Source organism: Aulostomus chinensis, chromosome 21 (assembly GCF_037954235.1).
Source record: "Aulostomus chinensis isolate RoL2024-O1b breed Wild chromosome 21, RoL_Achi_v1.0, whole genome shotgun sequence".
NCBI lineage: Eukaryota > Metazoa > Chordata > Actinopteri > Syngnathiformes > Aulostomidae > Aulostomus > Aulostomus chinensis.
Window position 1 is genome coordinate 15,316,542 of NC_141340.1, and position 12,125 is coordinate 15,328,666.

Genomic DNA, 12,125 nt, shown 5'->3' on the forward strand with positions numbered 1-12,125 from the left:
ACTTAGAAAAAAAAACACAAGGAAAAAAGAAGAACAACGTGTTATGTAGAAGGTGCTAAAATATATACAAGAAATATAAGATGTGTAGGTGCAAATTTACAGGAATTTAACAGTCAGGGATATTACAAAAGTGCTGCACATAGTAAAGAGACAGTGAATAAATACGGAAAATGAATTTGACCTGAGATTGTTAAATATATTGATATATAATAATAAAGTAAATAATATTGTGTGCGTGTGTGTGATAGACAGATAGACAGATAGATAGACAGACAGACAGATAGATAGATAGACAGATAGACAGATGGATAGATGGATAGATGGATAGATAGATAGATAGATAGATAGATAGATAGATAGATAGATAGATAGATAGAGACTTAACTCATGTGCGTACACAACTCGAAAAGTCTTCTACTTTTCTTTTGAAAGGTAAGAACGGAAGTTAAGTTTTGCAGCTGGAAAGGTGCTCGTCTTATTCCCAAACAAGTAACGGAACCGGGACTGAGCCGGTTACCCGAAAGTTGTTTTCCTGAAACCCGGTCAGTCAGATTTGCTGTGAGTGTGTTGCTGGAAAACACCGCCCTGGTGTTGTGTAGGAGAGGAAGAAGGAGACGAGTCTGCGTTCATTCTTGCGTTACTATTTTATTGTGCGTCATGATTTCCAAACGCAGGCCGCCGCCGAGTGATAGAGGAAAAGTTTGGGACCGTTACCGTCCGTGAGTTGAATGGAGAGGGAGTAGCATCGAGGAGGCGGACATGAATTTCGGTGTGTCCGCTAATTCGCTGCTGCTGTTCCGTGCCTGCGATGAGGGCGACTACGAGACGGCCCGGGGCATCCTGGAGCCCGGAGCCTCCAAGGAGTCCGGGCGGCAGAGCAGGCTGCGGTCAGAAGCGGGGTCGGAGTGCAACGCTGCGGACATGTTGTCTTTGGTACCGGTGGACTGCACGGACGAGGAGGGCAACACCGGCCTGCAGTTTGCCTCGGCCAGCGGTCACGAAAACTTGGTCCGGTTTTTACTACGAAAGGGGGCCTCGGTGGATAGCCGCAACAACTACGGCTGGACCCCGCTGATGCAGGCTGCTAGGTGGGGCTGCTGGAGCTCCGTGTAAAGTCACATTATAAAATCGGATTCTTTTAGTTTTCTGTCCTGTTGAATTCCTTCACATTTTAGAAGCCGGTAGAAGTCAGAATCCTCATCATTACTGCCATCATTACTGCCATCATTACTACCATCATTACTACCATGTACTTCACCACTGCACAATTTAAAGTTCCTCTTTATATAAATACAATAACGTCGCACAAGTCTTGATGAGCAAATTAAACTTGCTTTGAGTTTGGTGAGGCAACTTCAGCTTCTCCCAACATTATTTTATGAGCCTTTAGATGACCTGATGTTGTTCTGACTGGTTGGTTTACTCTTAAAATACTGTAAAATAAAAAGCCAGTACTTTTTTTTTGGGGGGGGGGGGGGGGGGGGTTATGTTGCAATCCGATCTTGTATAATAGTTATGACCATGTCTTATTGTCTGTTTGTTCTTGTCAAATATGCAAAGTGATATAAAGAAAAAGTTGTAATTTCTTCTTCAGCGCTTACTTTTGTAGGTAAGGAAGCAACAGAATATTTTTTTTCAGGTTCTACTTTTGACTGAATTGGATCCAACATTCCATCAAATGTGTTAATATCGATTAAAAAACACACATCTGATGCATTTGTTTCGACACGTTTAAGTAGATTTTACCACCGTTTCTAACAAACTGATTTAACTTTTCATTTTCTACCTCCCCATCTAGGTTTGGTCACCTGACTGTCGCCCACATCCTTTTAGAGAACGGGGCAGATATCAACGGGCGGAACAGACTGGGTGCCAGTGTCCTAACTATGGCCGCTCGTGGAGGACACGCCCACGTAGTCAAGCTTCTCCTGGAGAGCGGGGCCTACGTGGACGACTACGATCATCTGGCTGTGGCTGCAGAATCCGTCTCCAACGGAAACAACAACAACAGCTGCAGGTCTGAGCGTGACACCACCAATAAAATCAATTTCTTTGAGGTTACCTGGCGAGTAACGTGTGAGGTGTTAGACTGGCTCTTCTATTTAAGGCTCTGCTCTTCACTCCACAGTGCTGCTGGTTTCGGAGGCGCTGAGGGCTGCGGCGGAGGCGGTGTTCGAGAGTTCATGGACATCACGGCTCTGATGGTGGCGTGTCAGCACGGCCACGAGGCCACAGTGCGTCTGCTGCTGGAGTGGGGCTCTGACATCAGCTTTTCCCAGAAGACCACTGGCTGGGGTCCGCTGATGGTGGCTACCCTCTGTGGGAAGGTGCGGGATGATGAGTGGTGGAACTTGTAGGAATCGTTTTGATGTGAATGCGTGCAGCACATACAAGTGTGTTATTTCTTCTGAGTTTCTAGAGTAGTTGGTGTGTTAAGTTGTGTGTTTTGAAGGTGGCTGTGGCCCAGCAGCTGGTGGAGCGTGGCGCTGACCCAGACCGCCTCAATGTTCTGGCCAAGACAGCGTTTGAACTGGCCATGCAGCTAAAACAGAGAGACATGAAGGCCTACCTGGACTCCATCACCACCGTCAGACCCCAGACTGGTATGGCCTCCCCCTCTCTTATCGCTGCAACGATAACGAAGCGAACACAGCACTGATAATGTCCTGCAAACTGCACCCAACATCTTTTCATAAATATCAGTAACCAGATACCATTATAATTATTACAATCAAACCCAGAAAATTCCAAGGTTATCATCGTAGGCTCAGATTCAGCAGGGAACCTCATTTCCTCTCATCCAGCATCTCTGAACTCCTGCAGAAACTCAGCTGTCACCTTTGATGATCACCTCCACTTTGATCAGCAGATCAACTCTGCTGTCCAATCATGTTTCTTGTTCGGATGTTGTTGTTGTTGTTGTTGTTGCTTTGCACTTCTTTCACGTCCAACACAATGAAATCTCAGCAAACCTCAACTGATTCAAAATGTTGCTGCCAGATCCAGCAGAGCAGATTTGAAAAAAAAAAAAGGGCTGGTAGTTTGTTTAAGGGCGGATTCTAAACCGAAAAAATGAAGCAGGGAATTAGAGTTAACAAATAAAATGAAAATTCACTCTCATGGTCTAAGTTCTGGTTGTGTGAGGCCACTGGATTCCCACGGGTTAGAATGATTAAAATGAAAATAGTAGAATGAAAGAGGATAGATGTGTTGTTATAAGTGTTGGTTTTGGTGCAAGTGGCCATTTAAACAGTAATGGAATCCATCAAAGGAGCTGAGATGAAGAAGAAACAAAATGAGGCGACATGTTGAAGGAGATTCGTGTGTGGCAGCTTGCCTGGTGCTGGTGTTTTGTGTGTGTGTGTGTGTGTGTGTGTGTGTGTTTTCGCAACATGAATCCAAACACTCGCTGCAGTTAACACAGATGTGAGAGTGAAACCGGTTCCCTCCATAAAAGAATCATCTGACACACTGGGCTCCTTTGATGCCTGTTAGCTTTGATCACCTGTAGTTGTAAATTTTTAATGGAACCATGAGTGTCACCATTATATGCACGTGTCCTAATGAGCGTCCATTGATGTCAAACGAATGCCTCAACATTTAAAGACCAGCTCTAAGTGCATTTTTGACTTTTGTTCCTATAAGGCTGAGGATGCTTTGGGAATGTTCTTAGAGAATGTTATGATACATTTAAGAGGAACATTCATGGAACAGATGAAGAACTCCCCCCCCCCGTCACGTTGACAGACTGTTGCTTGTGATATTCCCAAAACATTTTCAGGTCAAAAACATCTCGAGCTGGGAACTGAGCAGAGATCTCGCATTTTGTTCCATTCCAAGCTGGAATGTGTTCAGATAAATTTGGGCTGTTTTCCTCAAACGTATCTCAGTCTTGATCGTTTCCTCACAGATGATGAGAGAAGAAGACCAGATGTGTTCAGTGCCCTCAAGCTGGGTGAGTGCTTCTTACAGAGAAATATTGCTTTTTTATTTTTAAGATCAGCAGGTTTTTCCATGGTAGAAGAATACACACGCAGTAGAACATGCATGTCCTTACCAGCGTGCGCGTTTGTGTTGATGCTCCTCAGGAAACCCCCAGCTCGTCAAAGAGATCTTGGAGGAGGATCCCTCTCAGGTGAATTCCTCCAATCAGGAGGGAGCATCACCTCTCATGATGGCAGCAGTCAGCGGTCAGTTAGAAGTGGTGCAGCTGATGGTGGAGAAGAATGCTGAAATTGACAAACAAGACGGCGTCCATGGGTGGACGGCTCTGATGCAGGCCACCTACCACGGGTACGCACAGGAGCTGCTGATGACTTTAGGCTAAACTCATAAACACATCAGCAAGCTCAGCACACTGATTTCATTTCAGAAGTAGCCATGTTTTAAATTTAAAACAAGATGGATGGCTATCCTTCAAATAAGACCATTTCCTTGGCAACACAAGCTGTGATACGGACCCTGAAATTAAGTAATTCTACAGCACATCATGAAAGCCATTTGGGATTATCATTTGTCTAATCCCGACATTTCTTATCCAGCGTATTTCCTCAATATTTATTATTATCGTTCTTGTTCAGAATTACATCCTCAACCCTCGCACACACGTGGGCCTTTCCCGCCGACAGGGAACGGCTTCGGTGCTTGTTCGCAAACCTTATTTGGAACTGTTCTGCGTGTTCTCACCCAAAATGAAACCGTTCTAAACCCTGACATCAGGTCCACAGCTCACAGTCTCCCTCTCCCCCTCCTCTCCCCCTCCTCTCCCCCTCCTCTCCCTCTCCTCGCTGCCTGAAACACGGTGAGACCCCTGAGTGATGAACATGCGGGACCTGCATGTGACACAAGTCTTGGAGGGGCACTGGTTCAAAAATCCGCACCAGTTTAGTGGGAAAGGACTGGCGTGAGCTGAGGAGTAGGCTGCAAGCTCTTTTGAACAGCTCCCAAAATGAACAACTCCTGAAGATCTGGCTCCTTTCAAAAGGAGAAAATATCTCGTTTCTATTATACGTGCCTGTTCTGTTGGTTCGGAGGAGAGAGCAAGAATGTCTCAGATGATTCTCCAGGTTTTAAATGTGAAGTGAGCTGGGTGTCAAGCAATCATTGGTTCCTGGGAGACGGTCAAATGCGTTTGTAAAAAGAACTGATCGGCGGGTGGGTGTTGGCCCACAGGTCGCCAGTCGAATAGGTTTGGTATGGTAGCACGGTGGTGCAGTGGTCAGCACTGTCCCCTCACAGCAAGAAGGTTCCAGGTTCCAGTCCCGGCTCCAGCACGGGATCTTTCTGTGTGAGTCTCCATGTTCTCCCTGTTCCTGCGTGGGTTCTCTCTGGTACTCCAGCTTCCTCCCACAGTCCAAAGACATCAAGAGGGGACGAGGCTGATTGATACTCTAAATTGACCGTAGGTGTGACTGTGAGTGTGAATGGTTGTCTGTCTCTATGTGTTGGTCCTGTGATGGACTGGTGACCTGTCCAGGGTGAACCCCACCTCTCGCTTGAAGTCTGCTGGGATAGGCTCCAGCCCACATGACCCTTAACACGATGAGCAGTAGAAAATGGATGGATGGATGTTGTATGCCGGCAGAAGTCGTGACTGATCCTTGAACACTCTTCCTCTCTGTCTCCCTCTTTCTAGAAATAAAGACATCGTCAAGTACCTGTTGGGTCAGGGGGCTGATGTCAACCTTCGCGCAAAGAATGGATACACGGCCTTTGACCTGGTCATGCTGCTGAACGACCCAGGTACCCCCCCCCTTTGTTCTGCTATGCGGCGCATGCCAACAAATGGAATGTGACACTCCAATATTTGAAAAATATTCCAGGAAGTTATTTAACTACGTAATTTAGAGGATGATGGAAAGTGGATAGAAATACTTCTGAAACATCGATCAATGAAGTTTCAGAAACTACTTATCAAAAATGTATTTTAAAGAAATCCTGTCTTTTACAAGATGTGTGAGATGTCAGTTACGTGGATTTATTCTCCAAAGAAGACGGATAAAGAGTTTAACGTCTGCAGTGATGGAGGATTTTTGTCATGATTAGCACAGTCTGGAGTTTTTGTGACGTGTTTCAACCCTTAACTCAGTAAATTCTTGTTTTTCACTATTGATTTTGTCAGACACTGAGTTGGTGCGTCTCTTGGCATCAGTGTGCATGCAAGTGGACAAGGACAAGTCCAAACACCGCGGCCGAGCCTCAGTGAGACGCTCCAAGAGCAGACCCTCCCTCAACAACGTTCCTGTGCCGCCGGATGACAAAGGAGGTCTAAAGGTGGGTTTCTCCTTATAGCAGGTTCTTATTAAAGTCAGTTGTTGTTAAAAAAAAAAATGTAACTACATATTTTCTTGTATTTTTGAATCTAAAAATGTTAATTTCTTAAATTCGGAGCAAACACTGAATAGAAATTCCAAGACGCAACAACTTTATAGATTTATCGAAACTCCACACGTACCTCCGTTGTTTTTAAGTGTAAGGTCAATTAATTCAGCACGCATAAACATTTCTGTTCCTTTTTCCCAGCGTACATATAAGTAACCAGTATGGTAGCGTGTAGTGTGTGTATAAATCATGTACTTATTATTTAATAAAAAGGTCATCGAAGAAAATGATGATGTCTAATGACAGAAGTCTGCCACCGACCCTCTTACAGTCCTGGTGGAGTCGAATGTCAAATCGGTTCCGGCGGCTCAAGCTGACTCACACGCTGAGGCACGGCCCTTCGTCCAATCGCCTGGCTCCGTTTCCTGATGATGCAGAGACTTTACTGGATGCTACAATGAAGGCGAATATGAAGACTGCTGGCACGTCTAATGGCGCGCTGGCGCCGACCCCCGTCCTGGGAGGGAGCGACGTCAACACCGCCTGGGCAGTCAAGAGCAAAGACAACGGTGAGCCAAAGAGACACTGAGAGTTCCGAAAGGACAGACGCTTTTATAGCTCGCGTGCGCGTGTAGAGAAATATGTGAATGATGTCACTTTCCTCTTCCAGGTCTTTGCAGGACATCTTCAGAGAAGAAGGACTCTCTTATAACCACGATGGTAGGAACAGTTAGTGAGCTACCAGGGAAGCACAGGGGCTGGGGGCACGTTTACATTCAAAGATTATAGAAATCTGTAGAATAGAAAAGGTTAAACTGAACCGTTTGCATTGATCCAAAAACGCCCTCAGCTCGGGCTCCCGTCCAGTGGTCCTTCACCAGCAGCCCATCTTCTTTGATATACTGTATATAAAAATATGATTCAAGTAGAATGAAATCAGATAATAACAAAAAGTAAAGAAGTACTTAAATTAGCAGTACATCTCAGCATTTCATCTCAGTTCTGAGCAAAAGCACTTACTTGAAGTATTCTGGGTTGTGTTTTGTGCATGTAAATGTAGTAGCAACACATCTTCAGGTCGAATGTTTCTGACTGGCTTTATGTGACAGAACTAAACACAAAAGTGCTAAAATCCGTGTATTGTCAGCGTGTTCTCACGAGCGGCCATTCTGAATTGTGATCTCGGGCTTCGTCGGGTATTTCTGAGTATCCGAGTAGGAAGTTTGACCTCAGTTGAAATTTCCGTCGAGGTCAGAAATACAGACTTCTGAGTTCAAGTGGAATGCAACACCTCAACAGCTTTCTGTCTTCTAGCTTCGAAGTGGTGCCCCCCTGACCCGACTACCCAATGACAAGCTGAAAGCAGTCATCCCTCCCTTCCTGCCTCCATCGAACTTTGAACCGTGGAACTCAGACCGTTCACGTCTCCTCAGGGAGGGCAAGAGTGAACCCCCCCGGCTGCCCATGCCACCCCAGAGGAAGCTAAACAGCAGCGGGAACTCTGATATTGTGTGTTTGAGTGTGTGAGACAAGACATGAAGGGAAAAGTGTGTGTCAATGAAAGATATACCTGAAGGTTTTCTCTGTATTCTTCATCAGACATCCATCAGTCGAGTGGTTAGTAGGTCCATGAAGTTTCCCACCATCCCCAAGGGGCCCTCGTCCTCGTCGCCGTCCAACTCTGGACACTACCACTCACCCCACTCCTCAGGAGGCTCCAATGGAGTGGCAGGCATCAACCGAGACTCTCACAACCGCTCAGGTTATACACCAAAAACAAAAAGTACTGTACTATTATGTGGTATCCACAATATGTTGCAGCCTCTTTCCTCTTCCTTCCACCAGGGGGCAGTGCAGACAGTGTCCTCTCCCAGATAGCAGCCCAGAGGAAGAGGGCTGCTGGCTTGATGGATTTAAAGAATCAGGCTCCAGAGAAACTGCCCAGACAGAATCAGAGTCCAACTCCAGTTCCAGCCCCAGCCTCTGGGCTGCCCCTGCCCGCTATCAGCCTCCCCGACATCCACTCACACCCCAGCCTGGTCGCCTCTGATGTCCCGTCCAGAAGGGTACGTGGGCTGCTAGTGCTGTGTTGTGTCAGCCATTATCAGTCCGTTTTTATAGATGAAAGAGAGACGAAAACAGCTCTCAGTTGAAGCAGCAGCATTTATTACACATATGGAGGCTCAATCCTTCATATCAGGAGGTCTGTCACGTCAGCAAGCCGCTGCTAATATCCTTCTGCATTGTTTGTAGAAGATTGAATTGAAGAGGAGACCTCAGTCAGGGAATTCCTCCACCTCCAAGAGCACGTCGCCCACTCTAACCCCGTCTCCTTCCCCCACACCCAAGCCTCCTGCCGGGCCAGGAGACTCCTTATCCTCAGCCTCTTCTCATCCTCGCTCCAAGAGCAGTGGGGGCTCTAGCAGTGGAACCATCACAGATGAAGGTACCAAGCCCACCTTAACACGCGAGCGCCGGCCTCGTCTCCACTCACCAATTTGGTCCTCAAGAGATTTTCTCCATCATAGTGTATGTTTTCATCTTCTTGTCATGTAGATGAATTGTCAAGTATTTTGAAGAAACTGTCCCTGGAAAAATATCAGCCAATCTTTGAGGAACAGGAGGTACCTTTTCTTTTCTGTCTGAGGGGATTTCCAAAATTTTCTATTAAATATCTTTTTATTTAGAAATTTTATCCATCACACAAGTTTGATATAGACCCGTTTGTAATGTATTCCATTAGGTGGACATGGAGGCTTTCCTGACTCTAACAGATGGAGACCTGAGGGAGCTGGGCATTAAAACAGATGGACCCAGACAACAGATCTTGGCCGCCATTTCAGAGCTCAACGCTGGAAAGGTGCATTTGCTTCACTCTGGAAACTTAATTTATAGTCTTTCTACTTTTAGAAGCCAAGGGTTTATAAATAAATAAATAAAATGTTCCGATTGTGATTCAAAAGCAAAATACCTTCGAACAAAGACGAAAATTCATTGTTTTTCATTTTGGCCTGAAAGTGTTGTTGATGTCTAACAAAGGATTGTTGCTGTTCATCAGGGTCGAGAAAGGCAGATCCTTCAAGAGACCATCCACAACTTCCAGTCATCGTTCGGAAGCAGCGCCAGTAACCCGAGACACCAAGGACAACCCTGCTGTGAGTGTAGAATTCCAAACATGTAGCTCAACATTTTGAGGAATACACTCACAATTCCCACAAGTTGGTGAACAGGATTCCCATCAGTCTGGACGCCTCACAGGAGCATCACATGTCCACAAATGACTCGAGCTCCGTCGGCTTCTTGATTGACTTTCATCGCCAGCTCAGGTGCTAATCGATGAGTTGCTCAAATGAAAATGAATCAACTATTTGGATTATTGATTCATTGGTTCAGTCTTTTTCCCAGGCTTACATGTCCAAACATTTGCTGGTCTCAGACTCTTAAAATGCAAGGATTTGCAAGGAGATTTGGGGTTCGTAACATGTCACGTGAGCTCTTGACAAGAGCAGTGGGCATTGCTTGTACGTTTTGTGACCCCACGAATTCTGAAGATACTTCAAAAACAAAGTTAAGACCAGCTAGCTGTGATTTTGTATTTTTTTTAGAGGGCTGAACAAACAGTAGTTTGATTTGCGCAGCCTAGCAAATTGAGAAGCGAAACTGAAGTTGTCGTGGCTAATGTTAGCTGTGCTAAATATGCTAGCAGTTAACAACAGCATCCATCATGCCAGGTGTTTGCGTTACCATGGTAACTAACAGGGTAAGCAATGTGACATTGCAGGGTTTTTTTTCTTTTCGAACGGAGGAAATGAAAGTTCCCTTTGCTGACATTCCTTGAACAGGGAGCAGGGAATAGTGTTTATGTACCCTGTGGATCCAAATCCCGCTGAAGTCTTGCAGGAACAGTTGCCAAGGCAAACGGGATGCCAGGAACTCAATACGCTCCATGACCCCCACGTTAAACCCCAAGTGACATTTTTGTACAATTAAAGCAAACAAGGAATGATGTGTGTATCTGTCTACATTTATTGCCGTGATGAAGTGTTTGTACCAGAACTCTTCCCTCAGAATGTTACAAGCTCTGAAGGAGACGCTGAAGCAAGCACATGTAAAGACTGTTAATCTCTCCCTGTCCGTCTTCATCAGCCCCCACGAACTGGATGAGACATCAGGTTCGTTCCTCCAACAAGAGGTAACCCGCCAGGCCTCTTCCAGGAAGAACGTGCAATCAGATCAGACTGCTGGTGACCCAGAGGTGTCAGTGCAAGAACCTGGTCAGCTGCCTCTACGGGACCCCCCCCAGGACTAACGAGGTGTTCCTCCTGTGGAAGCGGTGAGAGGTGGGGCGGAGACCGCCTGCTGCAATTGGACAAAGCATTTGACAAACGGCAGATCATCCTGTTTGCCCTGGCAACGCAGTTCCACATCCAACAGAGACATCGCAGAAAAGTGAATATGAAGAGAAAAGGGAGAGAAGAAGAGCTTATATTTGAATTGAATGAATGTGAGGTACAGCAACATATGCACTAAAACATATGTACATGAATAAAATTGGTATTTGTGAGTGAGACTGTGACTGAGACTTTAAAATAGTTGCAACGACTAAAAGGTTGCAATGAAAGCAAATGGAAAAGCAACTTCCAAGTCTTACTAATGTTTTTTATGTCTTGAACTTATGGACCACTATGGGAGCAGATGGCTTTTAGTCTGGACTGGTTAATAAATAAACATTATGATGATGCAATATGGGCTTTCTTTCTTCTCTTTAATATCTTATTGAATTTGACATGAAAGGTTGTTGGCAAAAACATTTTAGGAGCCTTTTATGAGCCCAGGCCCGTATAAATTTAGTTTAAAAAAGTGAACTGAGCAATAGTTTCCACTGGGCCTGTTCTGTGTTTTTGCATCTGGTTCTGACATTAAATGGTTGGTCAGCTTGTAGACAGAGGGAGTGCTACATCACTCCCAAATCTCAGCTCCGTGTCGTAAATTCAAAGCATGGGTCGTGGTGGTGCTCAGGATGGGTGAGATTGGAATTGTGAATATAAATGGTGGGAGAGGATGTCCTGCATGCAGAGGGGAGCACCTGCGTGTGGTGTAATGTGTGTGAAACGTGTTCAGGCTGAAATAAACCTGAAGTGCTGCGTCACCTGCTGCTGCTGCTGGAACCTCCTGATAGTGACAGCAGCGTTCAGGTCCAGATCCTTCCACAAGATGGCAGTCACCTACTGTTTACCCAATAAATCACCAGCGTCACTGACCTGTGGTGAAGTTGTATATACAGTATATATACACACTCACACACACACACACACACACACACACACACACACACACACACACGCCATGTCATTATATCCCTGTGAACTCCCAATATAGTCATTGCTTTCATGTTAAAATGCTCCATCTTGGGACAAAAAAAGAAGCCTTTAATCATATGTTCATATTTTATGTTGAATGATTTGATTATTAGTTATAATTTTTGAATAGTTTCTGTGACACATACAGGTTTGATCTTGTAGTTTCTAAAATTACTGAAATCACTGTGATGGGGAGCCTATCCCAGCTGCCTTCAGGCGAGAGGCAGGGTTCACTCTGGACAGGTCACCAGTCCATCACAGGACCAACACATAGAGACAGACAACCATTCACACTCACAGTCACACCTACGGTCAATTTAGAGTATCAATCAGCCTCGTCCCCTCTTGATGTCTTTGGACTGTGGGAGGAAGCTGGAGTACCAGAGAGAACCCACACAGGAACAGGGAGAACATGGAGACTCACACAGAAAGATCCTGTGCTGG

The 12,125-nt window shown here is 45.5% G+C and overlaps 1 protein-coding gene across 3 annotated transcripts; it reads left to right on the forward strand.

Annotated features, from left to right (window-relative positions):
- Positions 1 to 301: 301 nt before the first annotated feature.
- On the forward strand, positions 302 to 11,057 carry anks6 (ankyrin repeat and sterile alpha motif domain containing 6). Of its 3 annotated transcripts, none has more exons than XM_086191242.1 (18): positions 302 to 432; positions 1,799 to 2,017; positions 2,129 to 2,327; positions 2,453 to 2,603; positions 3,911 to 3,955; positions 4,089 to 4,293; positions 5,636 to 5,742; positions 6,122 to 6,273; positions 6,653 to 6,890; positions 6,992 to 7,041; positions 7,636 to 7,830; positions 7,921 to 8,083; positions 8,167 to 8,387; positions 8,575 to 8,767; positions 8,878 to 8,945; positions 9,065 to 9,181; positions 9,380 to 9,476; positions 10,468 to 11,057. In XM_086191242.1, exons 2-18 carry the CDS (start codon positions 1,887 to 1,889, stop codon positions 10,515 to 10,517), a joined length of 2,382 nt encoding a protein of 793 aa, XP_086047368.1. In that variant the 5' UTR covers positions 302 to 432; positions 1,799 to 1,886; the 3' UTR covers positions 10,518 to 11,057. The 3 variants fall into 3 exon arrangements, with proteins under 3 accessions (XP_086047368.1, XP_086047367.1, XP_086047369.1); XM_086191241.1 differs by lacking the exon at positions 302 to 432 and adding an exon at positions 465 to 1,088; XM_086191243.1 differs by lacking the exon at positions 302 to 432 and adding an exon at positions 495 to 558.
- Positions 11,058 to 12,125: the final 1,068 nt, after the last annotated feature.